At 37.9% G+C, this 22,574-nt stretch overlaps 1 protein-coding gene across 4 annotated transcripts in view; it reads left to right on the top strand.

The window, feature by feature from the left end:
• The window catches only part of evlb (Enah/Vasp-like b), a 38,960-nt gene that overhangs the window by 11,240 nt on the left and 5,146 nt on the right, over nt 1-22,574 (top strand). For all 4 annotated transcript variants that reach the window (XM_067482669.1, XM_067482670.1, XM_067482668.1 and 1 more), the window contains exons 2-4: nt 13,534-13,702; nt 15,668-15,845; nt 21,170-21,236. In XM_067482669.1, coding sequence (XP_067338770.1) covers nt 13,534-13,702; nt 15,668-15,845; nt 21,170-21,236 — 414 coding nt within the window. The remainder of the gene's footprint in view (nt 1-13,533; nt 13,703-15,667; nt 15,846-21,169; nt 21,237-22,574) is intronic.

The following is a 22,574-nucleotide window of genomic DNA, read 5'->3' as shown; positions in this document are numbered from 1 at the left end:
AGGTAGTAAGAGGACATGTGTACTTCACACCTGTCATACCTGCTGTTTTTAGCCAACATTTGATCCTTGAAAAAATTATTTTTAGCCAGAAGAGCTTTTCTATGTGTTTTGAACCTTGAAAACAATTTAACATGTTTTATCCAATGCAGTCTCACGTCAGCGACCTTCTGGGAATTTACTGCATCAGCAAACATCAGGAAATGTCAGCAAATATCAGTGTTTGATGTGTCTCTGTAGACTGCACCTTAATGAAATAAAGTCTTGCACATTTCCAGCTGTGCCTCACACCTCTGCTCCTCTGCACTGCAAGGGGGAAGTAGAGTCATATACAGTACATATACTCAAGTACACACAAACCCAGTATGCTTTTGCAGAGATCAAAGCGATTTAAAAGAAATTCAAGATGTTAAGCAATATTAATGTTTTGCAAATCAGATTTTGTGCAATGGACAGCCACTTTATTGCACATCCCCCAAACAAATGCTGTATCTGTGCACTTGTCATATTATCTCAGTAATAAAGTTAGTTCAGGACACTATGAAAAGAACACATATGCACAAAAGCATCAATATCAGTGTTATTATTATTATTGGTGAACATATTACAGCTGGGGAGGAAGAAATATTGTAGATGGAAAAAGGAGCAATAGTGACGAAGGGGAGGGAAGTGAGATGAGACACAATATAAGAGGAGAGAGGGGGGATGGTCAGAAAAGCAAAGCTAAGCAAAAGACAGAGCGAATAGATTGTAAATGTGAGAGAATAATGAGCGGACATACAGAGATGGGATGATTGTGGGTGAGCAGGGGGGAAAATAATGCAAAAGGTTTTTGGAGGATTTCTGGTGTTTTTCAAGCCTTAGAAAAACCTTTCCAATGGATGTAAGGTAGCCACATCTTAGCCATATAACCATGACAACCACTGGGACTCCTGGTCCATCCCTGACATCATACATAGACATACCTCACACGTATGCACAAATAGAGAGAGCGGGAGTGAGATTGTAACTGCAGCTGTGTTCGGTTGAGGAACTTTTGTATTTATTTCCAGTGCAATTAAGGCCTGCTTATTCCAAAAAGTTTCTAAAGCAGGTTGTTACATTAGTCTTGATTTAACTTGCTTAATCGAGGCTGCCTGTTTGTTTGGTTGGCTACATGTCCCATTTTATTGATAAAAACAACTGTAAGAAAATAAAAATATTTCCATTTCATACAGTATATTATAGTCAAATACAAATCAGATACAGTAAATTATTTGCATGTCAGACATAAAACACAAAGATTACTATGGATCTTCTAAGCAAATTTTACCAATGGTAACATTGCTAATGCTGCTAAAGCTACACTAGCTATTGGTATTGGCTAATGTTTTCAGGAATGATATCCACCACAAAGTCATAGTTTTCTCATTGTGCTGTAACTTCAATACACAAAATAAATGAACTAACATAATTCTTTAATTTTCAGCGGAGCCTTTTCATTTGTTCAAATCTCTTAAAAGACATCTTTGTCTATGTGACAAGGAATTGATCCACAAAATTCCACAAACTCAGTGCACATATTTGCAAGGGGTTGATGTTTATTTCCCTTTTACCTAATATAATATTGACCTCTTTTCAGTAATCACAACTTTGTGTTAAACCTAACCAAGTATGTTGGATCTCCACCTATCCGCACCTTAATGTTAGCAGTTGCTGATGAGCAAAAGCTCAAAATAACATGATGGTCATTTGTAAATATTTCAAACAACTAGTTCAGTTACACTTGTGTTTTGCCTGTCATGTCATGTCAAAGGTCTATTTTGTTGTTCTATTTTATTTAAAATATGTTTTAGATAATTCTTCAGTCAAACAATGCAATCTTAGTGTCAGGTTTTCACACCTCAACTACTGTACAATGTAACAAATCAATTCACACAAAGTCACGATATGTTTTATTTTTAATAATTTATAAATTTTGGCTTAAATCAATAAATAATAAATCCTTGCACTTCTTGAACCCCATCCCTGTAAAAAAAAGAAAAAAAGGATTTTAGTTGCACTGGGCACTTCTCCCTTCAACTCATTTCCTTCATTCACCTTGAAAGCTTTTGACTTAAATCCAAGAGCTGCTATAATATAAGTTATTGCTTGGGGATTATGTCTTGCGATGGTGGAAAGGCTTTCTATTTTTCAGGATTCCCAGAGGAGGTCAAATGTCTGTATTATTCCCTCAGTGCACTGTGGTTTGACAGTCCACTGGACATGCATGTCAAACATAAGAAAACACTTTGTGAAATATTTTGGGTCATTGGATCGACCAACTGATGGTTTGTGGCATAAGTTGGAAGGGTACATGGCCACATAGCGTAGCACTGCATGTGTTTCAAAACACCGCTAGTCAGCCAATTACAAGATGCCTGTGAGTGTGTGATCACACTGTAGTCTGCATTGGAGAGCACTTAATTTAATAGTCTTTGCAAATACTCAACTGTAAAATGGGTCTCGTGTAAACATGTCTGTGCTGCATTTGATTGTGTTAGTGCATAGATGTGTGTTTATATAGGAGATTGTACAGTAGTTTGGGGGGCGGGGGCAGCTCACCTCAGGCCATGTCCACTGAACTGTGTTTTTATGCTCTTCTCTTTTCTCCCTTACTTGGGTTAGGAATGATGTATTTATTTTAGGCAATTGGGCTGTTAATACTCTTAGTTTATGAAAAAGTATAAAGTGTAAAAGTTAAAAGAAAAGAAAAAAATTGAGGTGGGGAAAAGAGAAGGAAAAAAATAAAAACAAACATACATACATACATACATACATACAAATAAAATTAGCAAAGTAAAAATTAATCTATGAAATAAAAAATGCATAATAATAATAATATGTTAATAATAATAATGAAGGCCGGGAGCTTGCACGCATTTTTAAAATCCACCTTTGCTCTTCGCTGTACTCTTAGTATTTTTCTAGTTCTGTCATAAATCCTCAGTGTAATTTCTCTAATATGTTTGCAGTGGCTTCAGTTGGAGGTAGATGAGGGCAGCCTGAGGCACTGTAGACTCAGTATTAAACATTCCAGTAAGTGCTCATTAAGCCAAGATCAGGATTCCCATGAACAACAAACAGGAATGTCTGGCTCTCTGTTGAACGTGGAGCATTTAATACCATACATGAAACAGAAATTAAACAATAAAGCCACAGTATTTGCATTTTTTTCTGTTCATTGTTATTTAGGGAGTAGTATGCTTTTGAATCTCATGTTAGTACTAGTATGACTTTTGTGCATATAATAACTTTAATTATGGACCTGGAGCCAGCAGCTGGTTAGCATAGCTTAGCATAAGGAATAATGTAATCTCTGATCAGAGAAAACGTCACTTGCTGCCCTGTGTACTGGCAGATGCCACTTGCCCAACAGGAGCCAGAAAATGTCACTTCTTCACAGACCCAATAAGGTCAGGGGACTTGTCTGTGAGAATCAGCTATGGCTGCAGAAAAGTACAGCAGTTAAATAACCACTGGCAAAAGAGAACGAGAAGAATAAAATCTTCATGGATAAAATCCAAATGTGGTATAAATAAAATGACTCAACGTTATGTGGTGTGTGTCATTTTATGTATAGGTCAACACTGCCTTGTCTAACATACTTAAACTCCTAATCCTTACTGCCAGTGACTTTTAGAGTTTCACTGACTCCAGAAACAGTTCTTCTGGAAAAGCAGAGAAAGACTACAGTATTTGCATTGGCGCCTCCATCAGATACGTACATATAACACACGCACTTTTGTTGCAAAATGTTTGATTATTAAATGTTTCCTTTATGGCCATCATTTTGCAGGTTTCAAGTCTCATCTGCGCGCACCTCATCAAATCACAGCTGTGTGTAGATACACTGAGCTCCCAGCAGATTATTTTTAGGGCTGCATTCAGGGATCTATTGAAAATGTCTTGTCTCTGCTGATGCTTCTAGTAGGTCAGAGGATTTGACTGTCTTTGCAAAAAACATAAAGGACCATTCCAAATCTAAATCCTCCGCTACTGAGGCTCTTAGTTATTTTCCACTCTTTTCTGTCACTCTGACACAGACAATCTTTAATTGTTATTGTTTCATCTTCCCTCAGCAATGAGGGAATAGGGAAAAAGGTACCATCCAAAGTAAACCTACCAACACACCATTAGAACTTGTGCACCAGCACATTTTTGTAAGTTTTATGTTTGCTTAAGCTATGTTTTGAAATTAAAACTTAAAAAATACGATTATAGATTTGCCAACGTTGTGCTGCTTATGTAGAGTCTTGGGAGTTGAGGAAACTCTTAAAAGCTTTACGCAATCATCTGGAGCAGCAAAGAAACCTCTTCATTGCACTCTCCTCATAGGCTTTTAGCTGGAATTAAACTATAAATTCAGACCTGTTTTATGGCACCAGAACGTGGTTTTATTCGTTTTGGCCGTCCCAGCTGACCTCCATGGACTGTCAGACATAAGAGGCTTTATTAGCAGTTTAAAAAGAGAACAGCATTAGCCCCAAAAGCAACTCAGCATATATATGTAGACATGCACTACTGAGTCTGTAATGTTTGCCTTCAAGGCAATAGGACTGTTACAACTCACACAATACTTCATACAAGTTCATTTCCAGACACTGATTTGGGATCCATGCACCTGTACTAATGCACAGCTGCAGTGTAGAGACAAAGGTATTTAATGATCAGATGATGTATAGTATTGTCACATGGACAGTGGGGTCTGTAATTAAACTATTACTGTCTGAAGGCTTATGTTGCTGTTTCCTTTGAAATATCTCACTGCTAATTCATCGTTTCTTTTGGCTTTTTCAGCCATATTTTCAAGGCCAAGTTAATATTCCACTCCAGTTGTTATGCCAACAGATTAGTGTGCTCTTGCATGGTCTCAGCAGTCTGTGTGTGTGTGTGTGTGTGTGTGTGTGTGTGCGCGTGTGTGTGTGAGTATCTTCTCTGCAGGGTCTAGAGGCTCTGGAATCCATTCAAACACACACAAGCTGAATGCACTCAAGTGCATCCTACAAATGCACAGTCACATCGACAGCTTGGTTAACAATTAGATGTGTATTAAATAAGTAGTAAACACATTTTAACTGCAAACATTTTCAATCATAATCACAATGGTGGTTTAGAAAATAGGGACAAAAATATATCTTGACTTAGCTTTCTAAACTTAGGTTTCTTTATCAAATTATATGCCCATGTGTTAGTTAGTGTTATATTACAATGAAAACTACAAATGTTGCTGGTTTGAGTTGATCCACCTTTTAGATTTTAAAAAATAAAAATAAAAATTATACATAAATAGAATTTGTGATACCATGTCCTAAAAATGCAAAACACTGCCAAGTTTCATTAAATAACAATTTTCTGGCAATATCATTATGACAGGAAATGTCTGGTAACTGTGCCGGTGGTCTTAACCAGTGCACATGTTTGCTATATTAGCTTGCAATAGGCTATAAGAACTGGGCCAGAGAGAGTGACAGATGATGTAAAACGTGAGCTCCACAGAGATAAGGTTAAAAAAAAAAGTAATGTTCCATTTTAGATCCAACAATAATATTATTACCAAGTCAGACTATAACTTTCCTTCTGATGAATGATGGTAAACAGCCTGCCTGAGACTGATGACCATCTTCTGTGTTGGATCAGACAGCAGAATATCTTTAACTATAACATTTGCACAAGTACACTGAGTGAGCCTGATTTCCACACAAAACTTACTAAAGTAATTCAGTGAAGGCCAGTTATTTTTATTTTTAGACTTTTCCTCTGCAAGTTGAGCAATGAGATTTGTTTTATAACTGTTTGTATTACAGCCTGCACACTGTTTGAAAATCTGCTGTCAGCTCAGGTCCATTTTTCTCTCTTCTGAGTCCTCCGGTTCTTTTTGCTCTCCCACTTCACTTTTTTCCACCTCCTGCCCTTCACCACCAAAACCTCAAATATGCAAGAAAGCAGGCTGCTTATGTAACTGGCCTGCAAATCATCCTGACGGTTTACGTTGTTTAGACAGTTTTTTACAGATATATGCATAAACATGTACTGGCACATGAACATGCAGTGATTTACGGAAGGATGTGCACATACACTGTAATGTGGTTCCCATTCATTGACTCCCCTTGCAGAAACAAATTGACGTATTCTCTTAGATATAACAAAGGTACTATTGAAGACGAGAGACTGTAAGATGTGGACTCCTAGGCAGTTCTCCTAGTTTAACCTTTATTCCAGGCTTGTTCACACTAGCTCGAAACACACAGGGGTTTCAACATATTACGACAGAAAAAAGTAACATTACCAATCTACTGTTACAGACATGATGGTTTTTCAAATGAGCAACTCTTCTCTGTTAACCCCATTAAAAGTCAATCTGTGGTCATCCAAGCAAACAATTTTACAAATTGGCTACAAGTGTCACAAACATACATCAGGGGGAGGCTGGGACTGAAAAACTGCACTGGACCTTTTGTCCCATTTAATTCTACGAAACCCAGCATACAGAAACAAAGCCAGTAGCTCACAATACAAAGACTTAATAAACGCCAAAAACCTCTGCTTGTAAAGGAGCATTTTCAAATAAAACTATTTTTTTAACATTAGAGGGTAGATGTACAAAACATTGTGGAATTCATACATTATCACTCAGAATATAACAGATCATTTATAACAGTGGAACAGAACAATGTAATTGACATGGGAATCTGAAGAAGTAAATACATTGTCACCTTCTCATGTGTAGCCTATAGCCTGTTATTGACTAATCTAATTATAATTTTACAGATTGTCAGCAGCCCCACTGACCTTATTACATGATGGGTTCATAAATTCATATGAAAACATAGCCTGCTGACTTTATTGCAATTAGACAACATTTTAGCAGACCTACCAACTCAGTTAACTTACTAAAGGTGAAAACCTTATTTTATATTCCACTCACTTCTTTCTTTTTTTCAAAATATCCTTTATAACAATCATATTATAATATGCCTTGGGTTAATGAAGCATCCTTATTTTTTCAACCGCTCTGCTTCTGTGGTTTTCGTTAGTTGCTCAGCAGTCGAATAGCCCTTATTACAAGCACCATCTGGTGTTGATAGCATCACATTATGTAGCTTTTTTAACCACTTAAGGCCAAATCTACAGTCTTTGGGCTGTCTGGAGCCAATGGATGATGATCGTCCTGCACTCATCCTGAACGCACACATGGCCAGTCTGCCTCGACTAATTTAGAGATGCATATAAACTACCCTGTTAAAAATGTGTGAAAATGTCACAATTTAAATTCAATTAATTTAAAACCTATATTATTATAATGATCGTTCCCTCCCTTTATTGTAAAGTTTTCTACAGCTTTTTCACACATTTACAGCAGATTCTTATTCCCATGTCCATTTTCTGGAAGCATGTAGTTTTAAGAAATTAAAGTGGTAGTTCAATCAATGAGTCCTAGGCCAAACTGTACATGTATAAACGAGTACAGTTCTCAGAGTAGAATCACAGGTTACACAATTGCTAGAATAATTGTTTTATAAAGTTCAATTCACACTGCTTAAACAATTTTGCGGTGCAAACATGGCTGACATTCAACACAGCAAGCTCCACATCATAAAAGCTGCAGTAGTGGCAACTGGGGCAGAATTTTGCAGTCACTGATTGTGCATCTTCAGTAACGTGGTGATTGACAGTAGATGAGTGTTTAGAGCCTCAGATTTCATTTAATCAAATTGGCTCCTCATTAGGCCAACTGGCTCCTGCGTTTGGATTACAGCGATGGTTTAGCGCAATTGATCTCATTTTGTGGTTTAGCTTAGTGTCAGTCCCACTGCTAATGTAGCTCTGCCCTGGCACACTTATGAATGTTTAAGCTGTCAGCTGTTCTTCTCTTTGCTTCATGCAGCTTTGATGTTTCATGCAGATGAAGCTCGCATGCGCAGGAACACACACACACATGCACACACTTGCGTCAACAAACAAAATGTTTCATTGTGCACCCTTTTTGGACAGTGTCCAGCCAGTGGGTTCTCCACTATTTTCCTTCAGTTTAGAGAAACAGAGAGCATTTTGTAAAGGAGTTAGACAAAAAGACAAACATTTTATGGTGATGATGGTTCAGTCAGCTAAGTCCTTGAATTTGGCTGTTCCCTCTAAGCAGCTGGCTATGGGATACAAAGACAGTTTTGTGGTCTTCTTTTCCCCCTGTTATTCTCATCCCTGTACCACAAGCACACTAAAAATCTTTATGACCTCAGAGTATACAGTGATCAAGCACAGTGTCAGCAAAAGTGACAAATAGACTAACTGTTGCTTTGTCTCATGGTCTTTCTGTAGGGGGCAAAAGCCTGCAGATAGAATAGCCAGTATTACTGGAGCTAAATCCTAGTTTGGAAATAATACACAATACTTTGTGTCATTTCTGTCAGAAGGCCTACAGCTTTGAAATTTCATGTCATGTTGTTTTGCTGTTTTCCTTGTTTCTGTGTCTGGTGGTGCATCATCCAGAGGTTTACTATGTATTAAGCTCCTGTTCTGGTCTCAGCAGCATCACTGCACAAGCTAATCCATCAAATCACTGTAGGACATTTTGATCTTTTAATGACAGTCACTGCTGCCCACTGGCAGGTTTCCATTTGGGAACAACATTGTCAGTCAGTTATTTGCTTGTGTTCAGGTGAAACCAACAAAAACCTAAATATATTGTTTTCATAATGAACTGCAGAAAACGATATCAAGCATTTGTTAAAGGGCGGTTGATGGTAAAATCTCTGCTTATATGAGAGCCTCCATTTTGTTATTGTGCACCGATTGCAACTTAATGTTACTGTGATCAACATTCACTTATTTTTTCAAGGAAATGTGGTGCGATGGAAAACCTGCTTTGACACTGACTTTGTAAACAGTACTAACAGCAGTGCAAGGATATTTGTATCTACAACAAAATCGTTTAAGTGAGCCTCACGCTACTGACCAATCACAGAAGAGCAACGATTTTCGCTTGATTAGTAAGTTGTGTGGCTTCCTTGTCTGTTGAAATTTGTTAACTATCTGAAGGGCCAAGCAGAGCACAGTGGAGCATAATGCGCAAATAAAAGGGACAGCAGACTGGTTCAGAGTCACTGCATTTTTAACAATTTAGTATTTAGCAGTTAGTTATTATTTTTTTTTTCTGCTCACATTCAGCTAAAACTTTCCAGCTAAATAATTTAGAATCTGGTCTTCCCTTTGTGTCCAAGCTAATAGTTCACAGTCTTTCCTCAGCCAAAGTGGAATGTAGAAGAACAGTATTAATTTGTACTGTGAGTGTACACAAATCAGCATGCAGTCACATGAGTTTCTGAGTTTCTATTTAGGGCAAATTGTTCTTTGTTGTTAGCGCACCGCTGCCTTGAGTGCAGAGGCCCCAGAAAGTAGAGCAGCACAATAGCTTTGATGTTGTAATGTCTGCAGGGTGATGTAGGAGCCAGAGCCTGCCTGCTGTGTGGATGGAGAATGAGATGTGTACAAGGTCCTCTGACAGCACAGATTAGTGTAAGAGACGGTCAAGGACTGACACATGCAAACGCTCACAGTGTGTTCACACAAGAAGAGGACCACAAATGTTCAGGAGATGGTTAATCGGATTACACGAATGTTCACCTTTTTAAAGGATCACAACTGATTTAGTGCAACTGCTGTTAAGATTTTCATTTCTCACCAACTCACTCTGCATCTGGCTGGTGCTGATTCATAGAATGACAGAAAAAAAAGAAGAAAGTTTCACCCACCCCTTAGTTTGAATGCAATTTTATAAAGATAAGTACATTGAAAATCCCATTCATACAAAACAACATTCATGCAAAAAAAAAATATGCAAAAATGTGAGAATGTCCACCTACTATACTTTTATCCAAAATGTTATTACCAAAAAATTTAGGTTCCATCTCCATCTGTTTTTGGCAATTCATGAGCAGAAGAAAGGATCAGAGTGCAGTGTTTAATGCTTCAGGGGTATTTTGGGTGTATTTCCAATCATATTTGTCTCTACTCTGAATGCATATGTGTTTTTTTACTGCCTGTGTTTCCTTTGTGAGTCAAAAGCGTATCCTTCCTCTGTGAGAGCTCATGGTTTTGCTGTCCACCTTGGATCCGAGGAGCAATGTTAGCAGAGTAAATTTAGTAAAGGCAGACAGGAAGTTTGGCTCCAGAAATAGAAATGGGAACTAAATGCTTTGACGTTCCTGGTTAGAGTGAGTGAATGTGACTAGTCCATGTGTGACTACTACTTTTATCAGCAATAAACTGTAAAATTGTTGTGAAGTTTCTGCATCTGACCTGTGTACTGCAGACATTAGCAACAAAGGAAAGAGGAAAGCTAAAGATGGTGAAAATGGCTCTTTTTAACCCTGAAGTGACCTCAGACCCAATGCTGATTAGCTTAATTGGGCTGTTATGTGTGTGCAGCATGTGTGTGTGTGGGGGGGTGCATTTGTTTAGAAAAGATGAAAAAGAATAGAATAAAGGGGAATGTTTGAGCCATAATTATGCTTCTCAGCCCTGGAAACATGTGGTGAGGTTGAATAATTCATCTGCTTATCATCACGACCCTCATTGACCTGACTTCAGAGAGACACACTGACCTATTACCAAGTTTAAAGCTGATAGATTATTATTGTTTTATGGTAGAGTCTGAAACTACAAATCTTCCTTTTGGTCTAGTCACTGTCAACAGCTGCAGAGCCAAAAGTCTTTGTTGCAACAATAATTTGTACAATGGCCATCATGCATTACTCTCGCATGCAGTTGCTCTCATAGCTTATGTTACATTCGGTTATGCACGGGTGTCAATGTCATCATTGTCTCCATTGCCATAGTTATGTTATGATGTTCAGTGTTATAGAGGGATAAACTTTACTGTATTTGAACCCGGGCCTAAGAGACTTTTAGAATAATTATTATGCAAAAATACCAAATTTATAAATAGGGTCAGGGTTTTCATAGGCAGCGTACAATATTTTACACATAATTTCCCTGCAGCAATCATGCTGCTCTTTGATTGGTGCTTCTGGTGAAGTGACTTGAGGAGAGGATTCCCGAACAGCTCTCTGAGATTTCTCTCTCTGTCCCTGTCAGCTTGAATTTACTGTAGCTCAGACTGGTCACGAGGACCAAGGCATTTAAATTGTGTGTCTGTGTCAGTGCTTGCATATGTATGCGTTTGAGTGTGTTCTGTCAAGGTAAATTTAGAGTCTTCTGGTTTATTCATGCCCTGCGGAGAAATTGTTAATTTTTCAGCGGGTGTGGCGTGGAACGATCAACACCGTCGTAGCTGACTAAATTTGCGTATTGTGCATGAGGAAATGTGTGTGTGTGTGTATTTTTGTGCTTGTGTCCTATAACTGTCAGTCAGAAAAGTTGTTTTCCTTGTTGCTTCCGTTTCTTCGCAGCTTCTCTCTCTCTGTTTATCCTCTTCTATTCCATCTCCTTCTCCCTGTCTCCTCTGTTTTTTTCTGCTTGAGTCTCTTTTAGCACAAGAAGTTCATTTATTCATGCTTCTGGGCCTTCAAGCCATTTCAGCTACTTGCCAAGAACTCCTTTTTAAAAATTAACCGAGTTCACATGTTAAAGAAAATAAATTAAACACATCATTGCCATGTTGGTGCTTGGACTGAGTTCAAGTGAGTCAAAATCACTAAGGCAAGATAATCGGTGAAGAGAGTGTACTACCTAGGAAAAAAGTTATTTATAACTCCAGCTCAAATGCGTGCATCTGGATATGGAACTTTTTTTCTATCATTGTGTCATTTGAATTGATTCTGGTCTAACAGCTATCATGTGCATTCGGCTGCTCTCCTTTTAGTGTACTGTTAAGCATGCTTTAATATGTGTCTTACTATATGAATTTTTACAGGAAGCAGTCATTGTTCAGGACAGTTAACTTAGCTTAGCATAATAAAATGAAAGCAGAGACAGAGACTGCTATTTTACACCAATTAAAACCTTATGATGTCTTTGTTAAATTGTACAAAAACATAAATGTAACAAGACTAAGTCTACAGGTGTGAATGCAGCTTTTCTTACACAGAGCCAAATGCAAACATCAACATACCATCATGCTGATCATCATCATGCTGAAAAGATCACCAATGACAATTCATCCTGAGCAGAGAATGACGAATGATGTTTATTCCAGATGTAATTCATCTAGTACTCGAAGGAAACAGTGCACAAATGTATACAAATGTATAAGCTACCAATATTTATTGCAGTTTTTTTTACCTTAAAATTATTAATCAGGCAAACCAAATTCATATTATGCATTTGCATCTTTTAGATGCAAAAGTTTCCATTCTCCTATTTTTAAAAACTTTTCCCTTTTTTTCTATTTTCTGTCCTCTTCATCTCTGATGCAACTCTTTCACTCACCATCAGGGGATGATCCACTAATTTTAGCCTGGCAAAGAGGCAAAGACACAGATGGGATGCTTCTCGTAAATCTCATTTGCAATTCCAAAATATTGTTCCTCCCCTGTGTTTTTACTCCTTATTCCTTTTTAACTTTTTATACCTTGATCTTCTCTTGTCCCCACAGAGCACAAATTCTGCATGACCCTTTTGCTTGTAAGCCCATAAAAAAGGTCATGAAACACAGCTCTTGTGGCTGCACACTGCTACAGTCTACAGTGTTTCATGTATACTACAGTGTGCGCGTACATGTGTGTGTGATTTGTATGTTAGATTGAGGGAAATTTGAGAAAGCAGGAGTGTTACTAGGCTTTGATGAATTCAAATATGGCAGAGTGGGCAGACATCAACAGCAGAGTGGTATACATACATACATACACACACACACACAAATGACGCTCGCCTCTCATTATGAACATCAACAGATGCTAGACAAGCGCTTGATTACATTTGGATTAGACCATTAGTATAAAACAGGATTAGAAAACTGAGTTGTTGCCTTGGTCACCATATTGTGGTGACCATACCATCTCACGGCACATAGTGAACTGCAAACCATGATCAAAATGTTTTTGGGTTGCATTGTAATTTTGAAATCATCCCATGTTCGGACAGTGGAATAAGCAGAATAACACTAGAACAGGTGAAGCTTTATCTGCCTATGTCCAGGTTGTGACAATTTAAACCCAAGACAGATTCTTTCTACTCTTTTTCTTAAATTAGAATAATTAAGGCCTGAGAAGGTAAAGTTCTGCAATAACCTAGAAAGATGTTATTATACTATATAACTTTTCTGTTTTAGTTTTGAGATAAAGCTAATAGCTAAATGGCTATTTAATAGTTCGGGAAAATTGATGCTACTTTACAGCAAAAGCAGCAAAAGTGGAGAAGACTCGTGTTTGTGTGTGCTTGTGCGTGTTTGTCCATGAAAACCAGTGAAATGACTTGTTATTCTTTGTTATAGGACAACATTTACTTAAAGGATATATTTTAGTGCAGCTATAGAGGGAGTTTATTGTTATCCACATCTTGATTATTCTGTCTCTAATTAATGTCCCATCATTTTCTCTCTGTCTCTTTCTCTTCCAGTGAGCAGAGTATCTGCCAGGCGCGAGCCTCGGTCATGGTCTATGATGACACCAGTAAGAAGTGGGTGCCCATCAAGCCTGGACAGCAGGGATTCAGCCGCATCAATATCTACCACAACACTGCCAACAACACCTTTAGAGTGGTGGGCGTCAAACTGCAGGACCAGCAGGTAGCCTCCGTGACACATGCTGCAGTGTGAGAAAAGTAAAGTTAGGGTATTGCTATGTTCAGCTCTTCAGTCACTAGAGAGAGGGATTTCATTGCTCCTTAGGAGGATTGCATCACACAGAACATTCAGACTATTTTAGATGGCGATTTTTAAGCAGTGCACATCTAAATAACTGTTGAGACTAACTTTGACTGATATCTTACAGCTTTTGTTGGAGTCAATGTGTGTGTCTGAGTATAATTATTAAATGCCTTAAAGGACGCCTTCACTGATTTTCAACTTGCTGCTTTTGGTTCTAGTTTAAGTAGTACATGTACATAAATGCCATTACACTCCCCTTTGACTTCCCTATTTCAAAATATCTGTCTACTTCTAGCTGAAAAATGCCTCCAGATGACATCACTTGGAGGAACCTTCAGTTCAGCTTAAGTCATCTTGTTGCTCACACTATAGACAACTTGCTTTAACAGAGCTCTCCCAGATGACATCATCTGAACTCCTAATGATGAAACACTCCTGCGGATGAAGTCGTCTGGAAGAGTTTTTCAGCTAGAAGCAGAGAAATATTTTAATATAGGGACATCAGAGGAAATCTCTTGACTGACATCCTCATCCCGTCTGTCAGTCTCTCCAAAGGCAGTGTCTCATTAGCACTCAGCTCTATTACATCTGTGTTTATGTTTGTGGTGATGAGACACAGAACACGGACTAACATAACAACAGCAGTAGCAGCTTGTTCAGACACAACAGAAATCTATGAGCAATTCAAACTGACAACAAAAATGATTGAGCTTGAGAACTTTAGGATTTAATCCCATGAAAATCTGCCTTAGAGAGAATTTCTTGTTTTACATTTAATTGGCCTGTTGTACCAACAGATTTGTTCACAACTGCCACATACAATATTAAGAAAGTCTAGAGAATTGGGCACTCATCAATCTTTTGTAGTTATTCTCCTATTTACAAAATGTATCATGAATGTTTTACTTTTCTCCATGACTTAAGAATTTTAGTGGCTGCATCTGAATGAGTTTGGTTTCATTAAAATATATGGTGTATCATGCCAACCAACATCATCATGGCTGCTAATATACTGATATTTTACATATATGATTGGCGTTTTAGCATCTGAATTCATGCAGACTGTGTCATTTCCTGTTTATTTCTGTCACAATACAGCGTTGTTGTCATACATGTCCTATTTACATTTCCTATTGGTTTTGGGTCATGTACCGTGACTCTCTGACTCTGTTATATATATGACTTTTTCACTGATTTTTGTAAATGAAACTTCACCACAGATGAATTGGAAAGAGCAATCAAAGACATGTTTGTACAGTTTCAAGAGTTTATTTAAACGTGGATCACTACTATCAACAAAAGTCACACTGCCCCCTTTTGTATCAATGCTAAAACATTTAAAAGCAGATCTCTCCCACACTTGCCTGAAATTTGAGTGATTTCACCTTGGATTTTTCAATGAGCTAGAATTGAACATATTTTAAATGAAAATACCATTAATACAATAAGAGATTTCCTACCCACATATTTCTACAATCTAACCGATTAACTGGATAAAAATACATTTTAGAGTAAAATGTTTTATATAACAGTGAGAACTGCACATTTAGGCATGTACAGCTTAAATTCTAAAAAAAAGTATTTTGATACAACTTTAGTTTATGATAAAACCTACATAAAAGTAGATGGCAAACTTAAAACCTTTCCTCTGAGCACTGGGATAAAATTTTGACTCAATATAAAAGACAAATCAAATAATCCATACAAACACAGAGGCCTTTGATTCTCTGACATTTGAAGGTATTTTTCTCCCACTAACTAAATCATAACAATGTGAAAAATGATCATGTATTTAAACAGAATGGGCAAAGACCTTGAGCAGTTTCTGTTTAATAATCTACCGCTCCTGTCTCTGATCTGCTCTCCTCTCCTTTTCCTTCACAGGTGGTTATCAACTACTCTATAGTGAAGGGTCTCAAGTACAACCAGGCCACGCCAACCTTTCACCAGTGGCGGGATGCTAGGCAAGTCTATGGTCTCAACTTTGCCAGCAAGGAGGAGGCCACCACCTTCTCCAATGCCATGCTCTTCGCCCTCAACGTCCTCAGTGCTCAGGATGGAGGTGTGTTTTCACCTCAGTGCATTGCACACTAATTCCCTACACAATTAGCACATAAGAAAATACTTTTGGAAACCTCTCATGTACAATTTCCTTATTTAGGAGATACTAACACACTCATTATTACCTATCAATCCACTATCCAAATAAATTCAGCTGTTAGGTGGCTCATAACTATTCACACCAGTTAACCTGACTGTGGGAGGAAACCCACACAAGCTCAGGGAAAACACCAGACTCCTCATAGAAAGGCCAAAGTCGTCAGGCAGATCTGAACCAGAGACCTGCAAGCTGTGAGGCAGAAGCGTTACCTGCTCCACCAGCATGCTGCCCTATTATTATGTTTGGGAAACGTAATCAGCAGATAGGTGATTCTGAGGGTAGGAAAACAGTAAACAGATCAACCCTTGTAAAAAAAATGACGTCATATTGTTGGTCCAGTAGTGTATAAATCTAGCCAAAAATAAATATGGGATCAATAATGTAGTAAAAATGTACATCTAGCATGTGATGGATGTTTTGTGCTCTGACATACATGTTGTTTCCTATCTCCCTCCACTATGTGGGGCATCTGCTTTTATGCTATTTTGATTTAAATATATTTTCAATCATCTTACTCTTATAAGGTCTTCTCTTGGGCCATGTGGTGCGTGTGTGTGTGTGTGTGCATGCGTGTTTGTGTGTGTGTGTTTAAATATCCTGCCTTCAGACCAGATGATGTTGAGGATTATGTGACAAGTCCATGATCATTTGAATGAAAATCTGACTGTGGTGGATTTCAGCCAAGAACCTTTGTTGCATCTCATCCCTCTTCTGTGTCTCTTCATTTCCTGTCACCTCTCTGTTGCCTGCTATCAACTACAGTTATGACTTATGTAAACATATTGTAGATCAGCCTCATTTCAACACTTAGTTCCCTCTTTTACAGCTTTTACAAAAATAATTAATGAAACAGCATCTGCTCCTAATGATAACTGAGTGCAGATGATCTTCTTTTGTATCTAGATTAATCTTTCAAGATCCATCGACAAATATGTTCATTAAGTTACACTAGACCATTGTTAAAACACAAAAATGTGATCAATGCAATTGAAAGCAGTTGCATTTCATTGGACTGTTATAGCTACCAGGACAACAGAGCCATTGTTAATGTTATTAGTTCCACCTGTGTTTTTCCTGCTTTAAGCCAAAATGTCTGCTGTGAAAACCTCTATTTAAAGACTTCCTGGAGCAACACAGATATATGCTGGACAGGCAATCTTTTCCGCCTGAGCTCAATGTGTGTGCACAACTATGCATATACATACGCGTGACAAAGAGAGCGACAAGCAAATATAAATTGAGGAGTGACAGAATTAGACACTCAAAGACAGAGTGAGTATCACAGCTTGCCAGTCATTACTCCAGCTTCAGCATTAGCAGCAGCTGTGTGCCTCACCCGGCAGTCCCCTCTAGCCTCTTAATTAGAATGAGTCATTGAGACGATCTCCCCTGGGTAACGTGCTAGAGAGCAGATCATTTCATCAGCTTAATAACACAGAACTGGGAACAAAGAGGCTCAAGTGACAGTAGCCAAACACAAGTGCACAAATACACAAGAGACAAAAGAACACACTGGACAGATAGACGGATAGCCTCAGTATTATCAGCTCACTACAACAGAGCACTGACATCAGCTGCAGGTAGAGATACAGACACAAACACACAGTGTTAGAAGACACATGAATATCAGTTTCAATGTTTTCAATGACTGAGTGAATACATTAGTTACTGTGTCCTTTCTTTTATTTATCCTCTCTATGTGATTTTAACATTTTTGTGCTCAAGATAGTGCTCAGAGTAATTGTGTAGGATACATATGCACATTATAAAGCAAAAACCAAGATGATGTGTGATTTTCTCTCCTATCTAAGCAGGTGTGTCTACACCCTCTAGTGGTAAGGAGGTCAAAACCTGACCTTTTGTCCTTTATTCTTCAGACAGACTACAAAGACTTGTGATAGATATAATATGTCAAAAGATGGGAAAATAATGCAATCTGTGATGGACATTATGTTGTTGTTTTTTTGGGCGGGGGTATTATATGGAGCACAACACTAATCCAATAAATACTATCAAGGTTAAGATTGAATGTTGGTTTTTGACTTTGGAAACTGTTTAAACAATTTAAACTGAGAGTTAATTTTTAATCTTGGTAGAAGTAACTGACAAAAATCTTGAATCTAAAGATTCGTTGAGAAATAATCTTGTGGCGTATGTGTAGCAGTCGCTCTACTTTTACTTTAGTTTTAAGTGCCCTTTGCTGCCAAGTCAAATACCAACTAAATACAACACTTTTTCACTGAGATTTAACAAAATTGCTTGTTGGACTATATCTGTGAATGTCAGTATGAACCAAGCATGAACATGGATCAGCTGAGTATCTGTTCACTGTTAGTGTGTGTGACATTAGGTGTAGACCACAAATGCTACCTTCTGAAACATTAACCAGAGATGCTCGCTGGGCTGCTGCTGCCTCAAGGTGTGGGTTACAAGAAGATGACAGATGACACTGTGACTAGGTGGAGGAGGGGAGAGATGCAGGCAGGTGAGCAGACAGAGAGGGGTTAAGGCAGATGGTGGAGAATGAAGAGGAGGAGGAGGAAGAGTAGTTGCAGGTGAGACATGATCAGCAGGGAGTGGGTCTGTCAGTGCCTCTGTATCTGCTACAACCGGTTCCTTTTCTTCAGCATGTCATGTAGGTAGTGACTTTGTGTGTGTGTGTGTGTCTGTGTTTGTGTGTGTGTGTGTGTGTGTGTGTGTGTTCATTATTGTAAGTAACTCTGTGGCTCAATGATTGGTCAGTTACAGTTGTTATGGTATGGGAAAAGTCACTTCGACTAATAGTCTAAATCAACACATATTTAAAAACCTGTTCATCCTTCTTAACAGTAGTTCTTAAAGTACTGCAGTAAAAGTACTGTAATATCATGGTATTTTGCTGAAGTCTAAGTGAGATCAAGTTTTTAAGGTGTAAGGAGCTACATTTTGAGAGAGGAATGTGCTCCTTATAAGTTTCAAAGGGATGCAAGGGCAAATGTTTTATTTTGTATTCAGTAACAATTTGGAAAGTTACAAGATAAAATTCCTCCTTTGTTGTCTAGTTTTAGTTTCCCATAATTCAACATAATAATATATAACAAATATGATGGTCAAATTTGTTCATAGCTATACCATGTACTTTATGTGTTAATATGTGTTTTAATGTTTAAATGATTCATCAATTAGTCAGGAACAGAATTGATTGTTTTTAATATAGCAAACTCACCTAACATTTACTGAATGTAACTTCTCAAATTGATGTTCTGTTCTTTATCTCTGTATTATTACATCTTTGAAAAGAATTAATTGATTATTTTGTCATCTCAGTAAAGACTCAATTTGGGGAAGTTCCTTAGCCTTTAAAATATGAATTTGACTTGCAACTAACCAAGTGATAAAGCGATAAAAAAATGTTATATGCATAAGTGACGGAGTAAGACATTACAGACAAAACATGATCTTTTACATGATAGCAGACATCATAATGAGGCTCTATTTCTAAACATGATTATAGTATATGAGTTATGAAACTAAATAATAACAAAGCGTAAAACTGCTAAAAGACAAACCATAATCGGGGAAGGAAACCCATATCAGTCAATCCATACAGTAAGCACATTTAACAAATCATTTTAACTACCATAAAAGAAATGAATTAAAATAAAATCTAATTATATAAGTCATGTAAAGTAATCACCATATTAAGAGTTTAACGTCGTTTGCATGTAAATGGTCAAACATATGTTTGTTTAATTGTGTGTGTGTGTCAGTATTAGGTGTATGATAGTGGGCATGAGTCAGGTCTTTTGTAGGGCGGTGGTATTTTTGGGTTTCTGTTACTTGATCAATGGTGGCCATTAGCACCATTACCTTGCCAGAGAATGACTTCCATTAGAGATGTGAGCGGTGAAGAGTATCTGCAGTGAGTATTGACCCTGAAAAGGGCCTGACTGTGTAAAGATGTGAAGCTGTTATGTAAGGGACACCTTTCATTAAACAGGGTTTCAGGGTCTCTGGGAGCTAAAATTAAGGATAAAAATAAACTATACATTTAACTATAATTCTAAGTGTTTAATAGCAAAAGCATTGTAAATAAAAATAAAAGTCTTTTCAATATACTTGTCAGAAAAAGCATGTGCTATGACACAATGTGCACCTAATTTCCAATCCTTTACTCTGAAGGATACAATGAAGATAAATATCATCCAAGAGAAGTTCATTCATGTCAAATGTTTAAGTGAAAACCAATGATTCACTCTGATTTGATAGTAATTGCAGAGTTGACATCCTCTCCTCATCTTTTCATGTCTTTAATTAATTAGATTGTCTATGTGGTCCCTGTGTGCAGATCACACACTGATAAACAGATTACACCATATGTGCCTTGTACCTTATGTCACATCATACTAAAAAGACTCACATGTCTTTGATTGTGATCCAGCTCTCCTGTGAATTGTGTACATTGGATATTCCCAATGTTTCTCAGAATTTGTTCACTGCTTTAGAAAATAGGTCAAAAAATTTAAAATGATCAAACCTTGATCCTAAGAGCAGATGTTACAGAAGGTGTAGTGTGTTGTCACCTATTTGGCAACGGCAACAAAACAGAATTTCTTCTGTTTCCAATAACAGTCTGCTTATACAGAACAGACCTCACTCGCCTGCTCTGTTTTCACTATCTGTAACCCCTAAACCACCAGCAGTGAGATGGAAAATAACATTGCATTACATGCGGCTGATTTTTTTGTGTGTGCTCTTTAAATAAAATGTGTCAGAGGAAACACATCTAGACAATGGTGTGCTTGAGTGTGAGAGAGAGAAATGCATATATTGTTCTCAGACAATATTAAGAATCAAATGGAGCATCATGTATCTCTACTAGATTAGGAAACAGCAGTAAACAGATTAGCAGTGCAGCAGCAGTGCTAACCAGCTCTGTCTTATGTGCAGCAGCGCGCAGACTGTGTTCTGCTTTCCCTCAGCTGTACAAGTGGATGAAACAAATTAATTTTCATTTAAACCTAGAGTGAGGGATTAATATGGTTTTCATTGCACATTACTCATTACAGAAAAATGAAGACATGATGATCAACTCCTGGTTAATTCCCAGTCATTTGGTGGTTAATTGTCTTGAATGTCACTTATGTTAATTAACATTGTAAAGCTCACAATGGATTATTAAAGTCACTATAGCTCTCCCTCTCTTTATCTCACTCTCTCTCTGGTTCCATGTGTCATGTCTTCAGGTCCAGCTGTCCAGCGCCAAGTCCAGAATGGACCAACTTCAGATGAGATAGAAGCTCAGAGAGCAAGGTAAAATAAAAAAGTAACCTTAAAAAAACGTGGATTAAAATTATTACTGGTCATTAAAACAATAGACTTGTATTTAACTTTTTGGACAATTGTGGGCAGAGACTGGATTTGACAAACATAAATGATTCTCTGTGACATTTAGAGCAAGAGTATTTACTATTGACTGATTATATTTCAGTCCATGTAAGATGGCTTGCTCAGGGCATTTTACTAACCCAAAAAACAGTGAATGAACCTTAAATGAACTCAGTCCAAATGGGTGCAGGAGTTAGGATTAGGGTAGTAGGCGTAGGCCCATGCCTCTGACAACCTGTCACAAAGAGGGAATATGAACACTAGCAGCTGAGACCCACAGACAGCTGCTCTTAGTTTCTTTCCTCTTCTATTTTATTCCTCTCTTCCCCTTAATACCTTCTGTTGCCCTCACATGACTAAATCCCTCTGAGTTATAGTCACATAACAACAGAGCTGTGAAAAAGTCTAAAACACAGGACTGACTTTTCTGAATCACAGTGTTACATTGAAGAATCCAAAAAAAATGGATGACTGGTATTTAAATTGATGCTTGAAGCAGTTTCCATGACTCGCAAGGCAGTTAGGCTACAATTCCTATCTCCCCCCTCAGAGACAGACTCAGGCACAACTGGGTCTTTGTTACTGTTTTTAAACCTGTTCCAGCTCTGCCTATTGGTTCACCGAAAGGCCAAGGCTTAAGAGAACAAATATGATGGGAGCTACAAGTCCGTCTGATCCCATGTCTGCAAAACTGTACCTCTGCCGCAAAGGATTAGGGCTGTGATTGTGAAGGGAGATAGTATGCTTATGTATTAGGGTTTGTGTTTGTCAGCGAATGCAAATTAATTCAACTTAGCTCTCTCCGGTGGAAGTGAGGCAGTAATGCTCATCAGCTCTGCTCCTGCTTCATGCTCTCCTGTCACATCTTGGAGTTTGCTGGCTCAGCACTTCTTCTCTCACACACACAGCTGGAAATTTCCACTTCCTCCCCTCGAGCTGTCTCTGTTGGATCTCTCTTGAGTTGTGACATACATATGTTTCTCACATCAAAGACAGAGATGTGAGGAAAGATGAGGAAGGTTTTTTCGGGAGCTGGAAGTAGGATACTGGTGGGGATGAAGTAGAGAGCATTGTGGGTTTGGACAGATGACGAAAGGTTTTAATTGTTTACTTACTACAAAAGTTTTTCAAAATGTGTAGACAAGTCAGTAACTTCAGATCATATCAAGTCTACAAGCTACATAAGTCAAACGTGCCTGCGGCATTAATAGTTTATACTTTCCCATCTTCAACAACTTTCAATAGATGCAGTTCTACAAAATA

The sequence above is a fragment of the Channa argus genome, chromosome 17, assembly GCF_033026475.1.
Source record: "Channa argus isolate prfri chromosome 17, Channa argus male v1.0, whole genome shotgun sequence".
NCBI lineage: Eukaryota > Metazoa > Chordata > Actinopteri > Anabantiformes > Channidae > Channa > Channa argus.
This window is presented reverse-complemented; position numbering and strand designations above follow the sequence as displayed.